Source organism: Odocoileus virginianus, chromosome 17 (assembly GCF_023699985.2).
Source record: "Odocoileus virginianus isolate 20LAN1187 ecotype Illinois chromosome 17, Ovbor_1.2, whole genome shotgun sequence".
In the NCBI taxonomy this organism is placed as follows: domain Eukaryota; kingdom Metazoa; phylum Chordata; class Mammalia; order Artiodactyla; family Cervidae; genus Odocoileus; species Odocoileus virginianus.
This window is the reverse complement of record NC_069690.1, coordinates 13,502,286-13,517,756: the sequence shown is the minus strand read 5'-3', so window position 1 is coordinate 13,517,756 and position 15,471 is coordinate 13,502,286. Positions and strand designations below refer to the sequence as shown.

The window sequence follows — 15,471 nt, the reverse complement described above, 5'->3', positions numbered from 1 at the left end:
GCCTTTGTTGCTATTCTGTAGACCACCTTTCAGATACTAAGGATGTAGACCAGCGATCCCCAACCTTTTTGGTACCAGGGACTGACTTCATGGAAGGCAGTTTTTCCATGGACTGGGGATTAGGGGGGATGGTTTGGGGATGATTGAAGTGTATTACATTTATTGTGTACTTTATTTCTAATCTAATGCTGCCGCTAAACTGACTGGAGGTACTGGTTCCTGGCCCAGAGGTTGGGGATCCCTGGTGTAGACCCTTATTTTGTGAAAGAGGAAACGGAAGCCAAGGGAGAATTACTGACTGGTCTATGTTTTCAACATTGTTTAGTGATAGTTAAGATTATATACCCTGAGTCTCTTAATTTGAAGACTTGTACTTATTTAATAGACTTATTCTGTTTCCGTATTTATTAAGGCCAATGTGTTTGAAGTGTTCAGCTGTTGAATTTTCAAAGTGCTCAGTAATGATGACTTAAGTTAAAATATTATTATATGGAGGAATAGGAAATTATAAACCTATTCAAATATTTTATATCCTTTGTATTGTACAGGGATTATGTCCTTTTTCTTTTTTTTACCTCTTTATTTGTTCAAAGTTGTATTGCTGGCCAGATAGATATTACAGGAACTAGATGATGTATGAAATTGTGTATTTTCCCCCCACTGCAGCCAGATATAAACAGTTTGGTTCTTGGTTTAGGTGATAGCAAAATTCAGTGGTATCTCTTCCAGCACTTAGTTGTGAAAAATTTCTATTTAAAAAATAAAACAACTTTATCCTGGGTGTTTTAATGACCTGACAGGAATATGGGCTTTATATTTTCACTAGTTCTTTTCTCATCATTTCTAATGATCATCTTTGAAGAAATCTGAGATACCTTGTTTCTAATAAGATTTTTAGCCGTTTAATCTCAGAACTCGGTTTGGCTTCCTCTCACTAAAGAGTTAAGCAGTGATAAAAAGGCCATTTAGAAGCATGGGTTGACTAGAGGGCTTGGATAATGTTCTGAAAGAGAGGTCTTAGATACTCAGTAGGAAACTATGCACATGAAAGACCTGAGCTTCACTTTGCCTGCATAGCCTTGAAATAGGCTTATTCTCCTTTTTAGATTTTCTGGGTATCAAGTAAAAATTAATAGCAAATTGAGATGTTTGTGTCTATAACTATATACCAGTTGCAAGGGAGTTTTTTTTTTTTTTAGCATCAAGGTAGTTAGAATAGACTTTAAAAATTCTTTCTCATTTAGTCAGAGTGATTTTTCTCAGGATGGCTCAGAAAACCTGTCTCGAGGGCAAGGTTATTATTAAAGGGACATTAGTATATTGGACTAGTTTCTTGGGTTATAGTAGAAGATGAGTAGTAGTAAAAAATTAGGTATTACCATCTGAAAACTTTTTGATTATTTTTATATCAATATCAGCACATGAATCTTAAGAGGATTACATGGTTCAGTTAAGAGAAACAGGCTTTTAATGTATGAGTATTTAAAGAGTTCCTTGATAAGAGATTTCTTATATAAAACTGTGCACACAAGGGGCATTGACTTACTGGCAGTGGAAATTGCCACTTAAAGTCATTTCTTGTGGAGTATGTAGCATTCTGTCTCTGACATAGTCCTGATTGGTGTGCACAGCACTGGCTAGCTTGAATTTCAGCAGTTCTGTGATGAGATCTAGCATATGGCAATTTAAAGTTACACTTTCTGCTAGTGCTCATTTTGCTAGGTATTTGAATGATTTGAATTTCTTAGACTGCTTTCATTCAGTCTCACTTTTGTGTGTATTTGTACCTCGCTTTTTTCCTCATCTCGTAAAACCCACTGTTTGATATCACAATAGAACAGTGTTCGAGCTTTTTCCTCTCCCATTCTGTCAAAATTTTAACCTTGCTTTATATTCTTCTAGTCCTTTTCCTTTTTCTCATATTTAACAAAAATATCCCCTTGGAAAGAATGTTTGCTCTAGTTTAGCATTCTTCCTGTTGTGTCTTCAGTTTAAGTTGATTTGAATCCCTTTGGCTTGGGGTTGGGAAGATTTTAAAGTAAGAGTATATTAGATATGTTCTGTAATGCTCTTGAAAAGGCACCCTCGTGGAAATAGATCCTTGGGAAAACATTTAGGTGAAAACAACATTTTGAAGTCTATGAAATGAAATTTACTGGAAAGTTAGAGGTGCTACTGTTTTCCTGGGCACTCTACTTGAGACAGTTAAGTGTAGATTGAGCCCAGGGCTCAGCACATTAGAGACTTAAGGAAGAAATCATTTCTTCAATTTTTCCTCTGCAGTGGTGGTGACCGCGGTGGCTTCAAAAATTTTGGTGGTAAGTGCTGAGTATCCCAAAATGTTTCAGTGGAAATGCTATATAAATCTAAAAGCCACCAATATCCCGCAGACGTAGTCTAAGCCCTTTCTTATTCTGTTGAGGCTGGTGTGTGTTGTGTGCTTAAAAAAATTATATACATATTTATCTCAAAATATTAAAAAGACAGAGTTGATCTCAAATAGTCCAATGGGTTTCTACACAGTGAATTTGCATGAGAGTCTGTGGTGACCAATGAATGAGACCGTCACTGGATTTTGTCAATAACGTTTTTTAATAAAGGTAGCTGACATGGTGTTTTTAAATTACTAGGGTTTTCCAATCAGCCTTCACAAACAGAGCTTAACAAAAGTGATACTAGCATAATGCCAAAGTGGCTGGTGCCGTCTGGGACAAGCTTAAGGGAATATTGACATTCATCTTGATTTCTTAAACTTTTAATAAAAAACTTAATTTATATATTTACTTTGTAAATCTGTGATGGTTACTTACAAGGGTTTTGAAAGTATTGACTTTTCATGCCTTGGTTATTATTATTGTTTTAAGTGATTTCTAATGAGTCGCCTTAAATAGCTTTCTTTTTCTTTTTCTTTTCTTTTCCCTTAGGTCACAGGGATTATGGACCCAGACCAGATGCTGGTAAGGTTTATAATAGTTTGTGACTTTGCCATTAAGGAAATGTTAGTTTTCCATTTTTTCAAAGGAAGAATATGTGTGTTTGGAGGAGTTAGTACAGGAGGAAGATTTGATTTGATGTATTGCCAGAACCAGGAAGCTTCACTTTTAAAGATGTTCCAGCACGAAAAATTCAAGGGGTTTGGAAAGTTTGCTAAGGAAAATCACTGTTTGTGGTTTCCCCTGCTCCCTCCTCTTTGTTTTTGTGAAGAAACACTTGATTTTGTATGTCTCATTAGCATTATTTATTTAATGACTATAAATTAGGTACAAGAGGATTCGTATCATTGGGGAATTAGAATAGCTGTGTTGAAGACAATGTGTTGGATTAATAGTCTGCTTAATGGGCCTAAGAAACCTGAAATCACATATGAGAGAATTGTCTTATTCTGGGCAGAGGTCACTAATTTCATGTGCCTTTTTATTTTCAAATGAGGTTCATGGCTACCTGGAGCATTTTGAAAGTTACAATTTAGGTATTAAAAATTTGAGTTAAATTTTAATATATATTGAAATCAGAACTTTTGTTTTTATTAAGATGCTAAAGTACTCTATATGGATGTCAATTTCTGAATTATCCCTTGATGGACTGAATTTTTGTACATCTTTCTTACTTTGTTGTACTAATCCAAAAGTATGCGAGTAAGGTAAGGTGTGTGTCAAGGTGCCTCTAATAATCTGATAAGTATTAATATATTCTGCTTAAGACACATAGATTATGTAAGAAGTCCACACTCCAGTATCATTTATCTCTTATTTATACCCTCTGGTTTATATAAAGCTTATTACAATGAATGGGAAATGGGCACTTCTGCTTGGCTTGCTTGGAAGTCCAGAGTGTCAGATTTGGGGAATTTCTACCAGAGAACCTTAAAAGTATTCATTAGCCAGAAAGAATTGAAGCCCTCCTAAGAAAGGAATGCTACTTTATACTATGTTTCTTCATCTCTTTCTGAGCTTGAGTCCTGTATCTGAATTTGAAGAGTAAGATTTATAAGATCTTCCTTAATCGGTCTGTGTATTTGGCAGAGTGTGGACTTGAGCCACTTTTCATGAAGTTTAAGTGCAAGAATTGACCTACCAAACAAATACTGTGACCACTTTGCATGTTCATCATAAGAGGTTTCCTATATTGGTCCTTCTTCCTTTTGGTCATAGAAATAGTTGATTATTGAACAGTAAATTACAGTTCTTGGTTACTAAACAGGATATAGTTAAACCTAAGCAGTATGTAAAATTAATCATATATATATTTTTTCCTTTAGATTCAGAATCTGATAATTCAGATAACAACACAATCTTTGTACAAGGACTTGGGGAGGGTGTGTCTACAGATCAAGTGGGGGAGTTCTTTAAACAAATAGGAATCATCAAGGTGAGTAAGAAGTTGGCTTATGTTGAAAATCTCATAATTATTAACATGTTCTGGTTAAGATACATAGATTATGTAAGAAGTCCACACTCCATTATCACTTGTCTCTTATCACTTGTGCTCACCCGTGGCTGTAGGCCTTTGCTAAATTTGCTAAATACGTAAAGATTTTATTCCTTGCTTGTGTTTACCTTTCCGTAGCCTTGCACAGCTTTGGTTTTCAATCTTAGTACTCTAAACATAGTCTGTGCCTACCTCCTAAAACTGTGAGAACCAAATGAAATTGTGTGGCATTTTTATATTCTGAAATACCAACATATGAAAACCCAAGTTATTACTAACAACTTTTTATGTTGGTATATAATGTCTGCTATATATTTGCCTAAGATAATAATGCTTTATTTCATAACTTTATTGTACTTAAGTGTCTTGTACACTGTCTGTTTCATGCATATATTTTCATCTGCAACTAGAAAGCGGCATTTAGAGTAGTGTTAGTAGATTGTAGCATTTGCCTGAAATCAGGGTTTTTTTGGGTGTCTATGGAATTACTTGAATTATTTTTTTTCCCTTCTTGGGGAGCAAACATTTCTTAAGAAATTATTATTAACACATTAAATATGTCAAAAAAATTCACATAGTTTCGAAAAGTAAAAATTCCTGTCTTCTACTCCCTTCTCAGCCAAATCCAGTGTGTATGCCTTAATGGTAATTTATTTGCTTGGTGAATGTTCTTCCTGTTTTGTTTTGTTTTTAGATTTACAAGGTAAATGTTTATATGAAGCATTATGTTTATTTTTCTGAGGGTTTGAGGAAATTATATATAGATAAAACAGTATAATGTGTACCATTTTTATAGTTTGGTTTTCACTTAATGTATTTTAGAATTTTCCTTTTCAGAACCTACAGATAACTTCATTTTTATGTTAAGTTGGTAGTATTTATAGTATAGATATGTGAATTCCTTTAAAAAAATAAATTTTTCATTATCTGTGTGGTTCATCACTTTTTCTTAAAACTAACACCATCTTTTTTGTTCCTCAGACAAATAAGAAGACTGGAAAACCAATGATAAATCTGTACACAGACAAGGACACAGGAAAGCCAAAAGGGGAGGCAACAGTATCGTTTGATGACCCGCCTTCAGCTAAGGCAGCCATTGACTGGTTTGATGGTATGCCTCATTCATGTGCTTTCTGTGTGGTTTTGATAAATGTTTTTTGGTCTTGAAGTCAAAATATGTTCTGGTAGACAATGATTATCTTCATATTTACTCTTTTAGATATTCTATTGAGACTACAGGCCAGAATTCTTACATACCTTTAGAAGTGAGATGAACTGTTTCTTTGTCTAAAATATTTCCTAATGTCATACTTTGTGCTTGAGGCCACCCTCATAGAAATGTAAAGTGTTGGCCTGGTTGACTATATTCTTTTAAAATTTAGGTTAATTTCTCTTCAAATGCAATGTTAATATGTACTTAGAAGACTTGTATAATAAGACTTTTTTTCCCCTGAAAATAAGAAAACATGAAAAAGTAGAAGAAAGGAGTAAAGCTTCCATAGTCTTCTACATAGAGAAAACTACTGGTGTTTCTTCCAGTTTTTTTAAATGTATTTTTAAAATAGTTTTATCATTCTACTCCAAGTGTAGTTTTGTCTCATGCTTTTATTTGCTTTTTTTTCCTTGACGTCTTATCACAGTCATTTCCCCATGTTGTAAACTTACTGTTTTTGTTGTACCTTGTAATGGGGCTTCCCAGGTGGTGCTAGTGATGAAGAACCCACCTGCTAATGCAGGAGAATAACACTGCATGTTTACTGTAGTTTATGAGCTAGGCACAGTTCTAAGAACTTTATGTGCGTTAACTCAGATCTTCACAGTAACCCTGTAAGATGTACCCTTTTATTACCATCTTACAGATGATGAAACTCAGGCACAGAGAAGATAAGTAATTTCCAAGATCACAGAAGTGCAGAGTTAGGGCTCAAACTCAGGCAGTTGGGCTGCACTGTCTCTGAAGAAGTAAATTGTGCCTGATTGATAGGCACTTGTGGTTTCTCCCAGTTCTGAGATTATTGCACCTGTGTCTTCCAATACACAATTGCATTTTAATTTTTTGCTCTAAGCAGACCCTGCTTTTGAAAGGCTAGGTCCATCCTCCCTCACTTTTCTGTTTCATAGTTTCTGTGAATCTTAGAACTATTTAGCTCATAATATGTTAAAACAATGACTGTGTCTTTCCCTCATAGGGCAAATGAGGCTCTTAACAGAGACTCCATAGTTCAGATCTTAATTACCAGGCTTTTGTAGAGCTTTTAAAATATTTATCCGTGGTTTGTTTCATATGTCAAAGAGCTTGCTATACCATTTGATGTTGTGGAAGGTTGCCAGTCATAGCAATTAAGAGTTTTGCTGAGAGGGCTAAGACTCCCAGATTTCTAACTATTTTATGAGTCCTTGGGCACCTTTTTTTGATAAGTCTGTTCTCTTGTTTAATACATAAAGTGAAAAGGCTAATTTTTATCTCTAAGGCCCTGGGACAGCAGAATATGTGTATATGTATATGTATATAAATAATCACAAATGCACACATTATTTTTAAAGATACTACTTCAAACGTACCAAGAGTATATAGTGAAAAATGAGTTTCCTTTCTGCCTTTTCACCTACTGAGAGTTACGCAACAATAGTCAGTGTATGAATGGGCATATGTGTGCATGTGCATGCATGCATACACATACACACTCTCATTCCCTTAAAAAAAGAAATGGTAGCATACTACATTCATTGGCTTTTTCCATGTAAAAATGGTTAGACACTGGCTTTCTTGCTCCGTGAGAAATGACTGTCTCCCAGTGATAAGTATGTCCTAGTCAGTAGATCGTGTCGTGTTCTACTACAGTTGCCTTGACTCTTGAACGCTCCTGTGTTTGAATTTCTGTGAGAACATGTCAATTATTTCTCTGAAACTAAAAATTTCCGAGGCAGTTTTGTCTTTTGTTGAGAGATGGAGATATGGAGAATCATTTCTTCAAAGCTATTTTCATTGTTTTTTAGGAAAAGAATTTCATGGCAATATCATTAAAGTGTCCTTTGCCACCAGAAGACCTGAATTCATGAGAGGAGGTGGAAGTGGAGGTGGGCGGCGAGGTAAGATTCTTGTTGTTCACAGGCTTGGGTTTACACAAAGGGTTTAGATTTTCTGTCTTAAAGTGAGATACAGAATAGAAGATGAGGTAAATAAAGTGTCATAACAACTAAGAAAGTGATGGGAAAAGGTTCTAGAAATCCCTTTGGAAAGCTCCATAATGCAATTTGTTTCACTTGGAAATTAGGAGGCAGTTATTTAACTGATAGCTGATTTGGTAGTTAATCTGACCCGTTTGTGAGTTTCCTGATACAGTTACTGCCAACTTGTTTATTTCTGTTGTGTCTTAATTTCTTAAATTTGGAATATGTCTTCTTACCTAATCTTTATCACTGAGATTCTCAAACTGAGGAGGGTGCTGTAGAAAATGGACTTTGAAGATTTTTAGTGCATTATTTGAACTATAATGTGCGTCTTGGAGCTTCTTCCATATTTCCTACGTTGACTGAATAAGTAAAGCAGTCAAAGAATCATGGAGTCCTGCCATAAGAGGTTGATTTTGGGGGAGCTGTGCAGTTATTGATGAACACCTAGTTCTTTCATCTGATGCTTTTCCTCTGCTTTGTTCATATCTGCTACTGATTCTTCCCTCCTTACTAACCCCAGGCCGTGGAGGATACAGAGGCCGTGGAGGCTTTCAGGGGAGAGGTGGAGACCCCAAAAGTGGGGACTGGGTTTGCCCTAATCCGTAAGTACCCCGTTTATTTTGGTGGATGTAGGAGTTGGGATTGAATTTGGAAGGTGCAAGAGGGGGCTCTGAATCCATTGGAAACTTGAGCGTTAGTTTCCCTTCTTTCTCAGGTCCTGTGGAAACATGAACTTTGCTCGAAGGAATTCTTGCAACCAGTGCAATGAGCCCAGACCAGAGGACTCCCGTCCATCAGGAGGAGGTGGGTCAGCCTTATCGTTGTCTGCCTGCTTCCTGTCTTCTGACTAGCATTAAGCAGGCTTTCCATGATTCTGCTGGCCTTACTGGTTTTCATTTCTACCTTGCAGATTTCCGGGGAAGAGGCTATGGTGGAGAGAGGGGCTACAGAGGCCGTGGGGGCAGAGGTGGAGACCGAGGCGGCTACGGTGCAGACAGAAGTGGGGGTGGCTATGGTGGAGACAGAAGTGGCAGCGGTGGCTACGGAGGAGACAGAAGTGGGGGTGGCTATGGTGGAGACAGAAGTGGGGGTGGCTATGGTGGGGACCGAGGAGGTGGCTATGGTGGGGACCGTGGTGGGGGCTATGGAGGAGACCGAGGAGGCGGCTATGGAGGAGACCGAAGCGGCGGCTATGGTGGAGACAGAAGCGGCGGCTATGGAGGAGACCGAAGCGGCGGCTATGGAGGGGACCGAAGCGGCGGCTATGGAGGGGACCGAAGCGGCGGCTATGGAGGAGACCGAAGCGGAGGCTATGGAGGGGACCGAGGAGGCTATGGAGGGGACCGAGGAGGCTATGGTGGAGACCGAGGAGGCTATGGAGGAGACCGAGGAGGCTATGGTGGAGACCGAAGTGGGGGGGGTTATGGAGGAGACCGTGGTAGTAGCGGTGGCTACGGTGGGGACCGAAGTGGAGGCTATGGAGGAGACAGGAGTGGTGGTGGCTATGGAGGAGACCGAGGTGGAGGCTACGGAGGAGACCGAGGTGGCTATGGAGGCAAAATGGGAGGAAGGTAGGTATTAGAATGTGTTTGCTAACGTTTCTACCTCACTGCTCCTAGATTTTAGAGTCTAAGCCCCTTTCATCACGTTTTCTTCTTGTCCAGTTTTTTATAACTTGAGTTTCCCATTGTCAATTCTTTCAGTTAGGATGGAGAAGATCCATTTAGTTCCCTACTTAGTAATTTCCAAAATTTATTTTGTTTTGGAAATTCTTACTTGTGATCTTTATATTTGAATAATGTATGATAGGTGTGTGCGTTCTTTCTTATAGCTAAAGATAATCGAGATTGAGAGATGATTTGAAACTGTGTAAATCAGGGATTTTTAATCTAAGTGCTTGGCAAGCATACCTTTTAGAGGGGTGTGCTTTTTCAGTCACATGTGCTACCTTGCAGTTGTTTGTTTGGAGATTGTTAACACCTTTTCCAGATTAAAAATCACTGGTGGTACTGATGGGAGTGTGTGATGCATGTGAAAGGTGTAGAGACAAGAAAGAGTTGAGTAACCAGTGATGCAAAATAAAATAACTTCAATTACTGTACTAAGCTTCTCTATGTCAGAAACAGTACAGGGCAGCCAGAATTAGTATAGCATAGAGTTAAGAGCACAGAGTTTGGAGACAATCTTTGAAATCCTGGCTCCACCACTTATTAGCTGTGTGACTTTAAGCAAGTTGCTTAACTCTTTGGAGCATCATATTCTCATCTGTAAAATAGGGCTAATGGCATTTAGCCATACTTTGTGGAGTTGGATTAGATTATATTACAGCTGGCCATGGTGATCACTGAATAATTGTTACCTATTAGTGTAATTATTATCTACTGAATACTTCTTTGTGTGTGGCAAATCTTGAGAAAGTGTCTTTGTATACTGGAGTTCCAGTCCTTCTGTCAACCCCAGAGGTAGATGTACTTTCCATTTTATGGAATAAGAAATGTTAGGTAACTTTTCCAAGATGACATACTAAGTGGCAGATCCAAAATTCTTACGTGAAGGTGTTTGCTTGCTTATTCCAATAATCTACTCTCTCTAGAGTGCTGGGATGGCAAGGTCTCCAACCTGAAATACCACAGTGGTTTAGAGTCTTTATTCTAGATGGAAATTTTTTTTAAGAGAATTAGTCATAGCAAAGCTTCTAGGAACTTTGTGTGTCTTAAAGCTGGTAAATTACACATTTAGTAAGCACCTTCTAGAAGTAGAGAACTATACTAGGCATATTGTCATCCTTATAGAAATTTGTCAAGCAGATGCTAGTCAACAGCATCCTGAAGAAGTGTCTGATGCTCCCTCTTGGTAGAAAATTAGAATTTAGTCTGGCTCTTTATTTTTCATTCCTAGAAACGACTACAGAAATGATCAGCGCAACCGACCATACTGATGACTATTTTGAATGTTCCTTTGTCTCTGACATGATCCATAGAGAAATTGCCAGAGTTTTGCCTGCTGCTTTCCTCGTGGCCTCTTCTTGGGTAGTGAAATTAAGTGACATTTGAATTTTTATTTGGGTGGGAGGATGGGGACAGTTTTTCTTTTAGAAATGTCAGTTGAAATATCCCCCTTTAGTTTTCAGCCTTTTCCTTCTCAACTCTTGAAGCTAACTGCGTTGTAAAATATTGCCAAAATGGAAAGTGTTTTGTAATACTGCAATAAAGAATGCTTGTTTTGTGGACTTTTGTACATTAGTGCATTGTTCTGTCACACTTAGGGTGCAGCTGCAGCAGACTTGAACCCTAAAGAATTAGGAAATGAATTCTACTTCATGAAATTAAAGTGTTATTTCCAACAATATTTATTGATCTCCTACTCCGTTAAAAATAGTAGTTTCCAAACATGACTGTGTGTCTGAACCACCCAAGGAGGTTGTGAAAATTCGAGATTCCTAGGCCTCACCCCGGGTCTGCTGGATTCGAAATTGGTGGGATGTCAGGAGGTAGAGCTGGGAATCTATTTTAAGATCACCAGGTGATTTTGGTATAGTTAGTTTACAGTTGAGAATCACTTATTTAGGGGAGTGTTCTAAATTTTGGGAATATGGAGGTACAAGAGCTAGGTAGAAGAGTTAGGGTTTGACAAACCAGGGTTAAGATACCAATGTACATAGCATATCATTTGACATTCTTTAAAATATTTTCCTGCCCTTACCAAGGATAAGGCACTGCGTCGATGCTGGACATATTGCTCATCAAGCAAACAGATAGTATATAGTTTGATAATTGCTCCATTGAGAATAAATGCAAGGTGCTTTGATGGCTGGTTGAAAGGATACTTAACCCAGTCAAGTGTGATTGGGAAGGCTTGATGAGTATTGAAAGAAGACTAGGAATTGGTTACGTAAAGACACTGGGGTGAGGAAATGATGTTCCCAGCAGAAAACTGACATGAACAAATCAAGAGTTAACAGAATGAAGAACAGGCTATTCACTTGAAAACTGTATGTAGTAGATTGTGATTGGAAGAAGGAATTTAAGAATGGGCATGCAAAAGTTCAGATGGAGAGGTAAATCAGCTCTATAAGGTCCTTGCATTTTGTTTTCCCCTTGCCTCCATATGGAGGCATCATTAAAATATTTTAAGCAGGAGAGTGGCCTGACCTGAGTGGCATCAACTGAAAGATAATTTTGGCTGCCTTGTAGAGAGGTTGGACTGGAGACAGAGTGGTACATCAGGTGAGAGATGATACTGGTCTGAGCTCATATAGTGACTGGACAAGGAGGAGATAATAGATTTGAGAAATGAAGGGGGAAGTTTGATGGGATTTGGCTGGATGTCAGAAGTAGTGGGGAGAGAATAGTGAGGTTTCTGGCCTGAGCAGTTGGGTAGATGTGCTGCTTGTTAAAATTTTAGGAAACACTGGAAAAGGAAACGGGAGTAAGATGAAGGAAATTAATTCAGTTGTGGGTAACTAGAATTTTTGACACTTGTGAAACTTTCACATAGGGACATTGAGTAGGCAACTGGGTGTGCGAGTCTGCAACTCCAGTTCAGTGGCTCCGTCGTGTCCGGCTCTTCGTGACCCCACGGACTGCAGCACACCAGGCCTCCCTATCCAACACCAGCTCCTGGAGCTTGCTCAAATTCATGTCCATAGTCAGTGATGCTGTCCAACCATCTCATCCTCTGTCGTCCCCTTCTCCTCCTGCCTTCAGTCTTTCCCAGCATTAGGGTCTTTTCCAATGGGTCAGTTCTCATCAGGTAGCCAAAATATCAGGTGGCAGCTCAAGAGGACAGCAGAAGTCAACATTAGGCTCCACTGATTCCTTACCGACTTCTTTCTCCTTCACGAACTTCTTTTTCTTTTATCTTTTCCTTCGCCGACTTCATGCTTTTTACACGTTAGAAGTTTCTCAGCTTGTTCTGATCCCCTTTCTTCTATTTACACTCACTTTTATCCTGGGTGAACTCATTCAGGCTGTGGCTTTAAATATCATGTAATATGGTGATGACTACAAATTTGTGTCTCCAGTTCCGTCTTCCCTTAACTCTGGATTATATCCAGCTGCACACTTGACCTTTCCACTGAGTTGTGTTGAACATGACTTTTTTGAAGACTGCTGGGACCAAACAGAAATCTCCAAATCAGTTTCTCTTTTCCTAGTATTCCTTATCTCAGTCTTCACCACCCACCCAGGTTGGATCAGATAAAAAACTTACAACTTATATTTGATTTCTTTTACTCATTGTATACTTGGAAGTCCTTTTAATCCTACTTCTAAAATACAGGCTTGAAACCATCTTTGTATTCCTAGTTGTAATCCTAGTATGAGCTATAGTCTCTGGTATGTGCAGTTAGCCCATTAATAGGTCCCCTCCCCCTACAGTCTTGCACCTCTAAAAACCATTTTTCATACAGTAGCCAGCAGTATTGTATGTCATGTCTCTTTAAAGCCCTTTCAGTGACGACCTATTGTATGTAGGCTATAAATTCCTTACCTTGGTTTACGGAACCTTGCGTGATCTGGCCTTTGTCTCTGCGGCCTCATAGAACATTTATCCATATTAGCCTTCCTTAACCACAGCAGTCCTAGTTCTTAATGGTTCCAAATGTGCTTCTGCTTTAGTGTCTGTATATATGGTTTGTCTCGGATTCTCTTTCCTCATGCTTACCTGGCTGACTGCTTTTCACCACAATGTTGGGTCCCATTGCACCCTCCCTCCCAGGTCTTTGCTGGCCTTCCTATATATAATACTTCCTCTTCCAGTCACACATCACCTCTTGTAATGTCATCATAGTACTTAGCACTACCTGAAATCTTTTTGTGGTTAATTTTTCTCCTCCATTAGAATGCAAGCTCCAAGAGAGTAGGGAACCTCTTCTCTTGATCACTGTTCTACCCCAGTACCTAGAACTGTAGCAGACACAGAATAGGTAGGTACTCGATAAAAACTGACTGAATCTATTACAGATTTGAGTCATTATAAATGGTAATTAAAGGGATGAAAGGGGATATGATAAAGCAAGACAGTGGTGGTTTTTCCATTCTCAGTGAATACTAGAATTAGCTAGGAACTTTTTTACAAGGCGAAAGATGTCTGGACTCCAATCCAAAACAATGGAATCTATGAGGCCTGGCACATTTAAAAATCAAAAGCCCCTTTTGATTCTGATGGTTTTGGAGACTGTAGAGAGAGAAGAGCCTAGGACGAAACTCTTTGAGAAATAGCAACATTTAAGAGATGATAGAAGATATGGAAGAAGACGATGACCAGTGAGGTGTCTGTGGAACCCAAGGCAAGAGTGGATTTCAGGGAGAGAAGAACTACTGGTGTCAGGTTCTCAAGCTGGCCAAGCTATATAAAGACCAGGGGCTTCCCAGAGAGCGCAGTTGGTAAAGAATCCGCCTGCAATGCAGGAGACCTGGGTTCAGTCAAACCTGGGTTTGATCCTGGGTTGGGAAGATCCCATGGAGAAGGGAAAGGCTACCCATTACAGTATTGTGGCCTGGAGAGTTCCATGGACTTATGGCCTGGCATATATAGTCCATGGGGTTGCAAAGAGCTGGACACGGACTGAGCGACTTTCACTTTCACTATAGGAAGCATTGGTTATATATAGCAACATGGAGTTGTAAATTATCTTTGCACAGGATTTCTCAACCTTGGTGCTACTCACATTTTGGGTTGGATAATTCTTCATTGTTGGGATCTCCCCTGTACTTTGTAGGAAGTTTAGCTGCATCCCTGCCCTCTATAAGACACTGGTAGCAATCTCCAGTTGTGACAACCAGATGTGTCTCTGGACATTACCAAATGACCCTGGCTGGTGGGGGCAGGGGGTGAGGAGGAATTACCCCTTTTGAGAATTGCTACCTTAGCAAGAGTGGTTTTGGTAGAAAATTGAACCCAAACTGAAGTAGGGTAATAAGTAATAGAGAAATGGAGACCGGTGACGTGAACAACGATTTAAGAACCTTGATTATGAAGGGTGATTAGAAGTGGGGATGAGGTAAGAAGGGAATGCATGTAGACCAGCGATACAGGTTTTTATTTTTAAGATGGGTGGGAATGGATCATGTTTGTGTACTACTTGGAAGGAAGTGGGGATAACTGGTATTTAAATTCCTTGAAGGAATGGCATCCAGAACACTGGAGGATTTTGCCTCAGAAGAGGAAGAGTGCCTCTTGCATGGTAATCAGAGGTAAGAATAAGTGCAGATGCTGATAAAAGTAGTAACAAATGACTAACATTTATTGGGAGCTTACTATGTACCAAGCACTTAATAAGAAATCAGTGTGTGTTAACTCATTTAATTCTCGTAACAATGCTATGAGGCAAAGAGGTATCGGGAAAAATACTCCCTTTGAATATGAAATCACAGGAGAGGTGAATGGTGTAAATGATTTTGATTGCTACTGGAAGGGGCTTTCAGAAGATGCATTGAGGAACAGAGACTCTGAAAGTTTAAGCAACTTACCCAGTATCACATCTCTAGTTAAGTTACAGAGATCAGATACTAACTTAGAGTGTCTGGCCTTAGTGCCTATGCTCTTAACTACTGTGTATAAGGATTCTTTTTTTTTTAAAAGGATTCTTAGAGATGTCAAGTATTTGGGGGTAATTTTCATCTGATGTGTTTTTTTTTTTTTTTTTCTCTCCCTGAAGAGAAATAATGGTCTACTGAGAGCTGAGGAGGTAATGTGATAGAAAGTTTGAAGAGACTGTAGGAAATGTGACAAGAACAGAGAATGCTTGAAATAACTTGTAGGAAATAGGAAAGTATTGTCACTCAGCACCCATAAAGTTGCAAGAGAACAATAAGGGCTCAGTAAGATAGGAGGCAAGTATTTTCGGGGAACCAGTCTGCAGGTGTG

At 38.9% G+C, this 15,471-nt stretch overlaps 1 protein-coding gene across 1 annotated transcript in view; it reads left to right on the top strand.

Annotated features, from left to right (window-relative positions):
• The window catches only part of TAF15 (TATA-box binding protein associated factor 15), a 28,804-nt gene extending 18,171 nt beyond the window's left edge, over nucleotides 1–10,633 (top strand). Inside the window, exons 8-16 of the mRNA XM_020902322.2 lie at nucleotides 2,284–2,318; nucleotides 2,925–2,957; nucleotides 4,259–4,368; nucleotides 5,410–5,539; nucleotides 7,426–7,518; nucleotides 8,123–8,204; nucleotides 8,318–8,406; nucleotides 8,513–9,173; nucleotides 10,501–10,633. Coding sequence (XP_020757981.2) covers nucleotides 2,284–2,318; nucleotides 2,925–2,957; nucleotides 4,259–4,368; nucleotides 5,410–5,539; nucleotides 7,426–7,518; nucleotides 8,123–8,204; nucleotides 8,318–8,406; nucleotides 8,513–9,173; nucleotides 10,501–10,540 — 1,273 coding nt within the window. The 3' untranslated portion in view covers nucleotides 10,541–10,633. The remainder of the gene's footprint in view (nucleotides 1–2,283; nucleotides 2,319–2,924; nucleotides 2,958–4,258; nucleotides 4,369–5,409; nucleotides 5,540–7,425; nucleotides 7,519–8,122; nucleotides 8,205–8,317; nucleotides 8,407–8,512; nucleotides 9,174–10,500) is intronic.
• The last annotated feature ends 4,838 nt before the right edge of the window (nucleotides 10,634–15,471 follow it).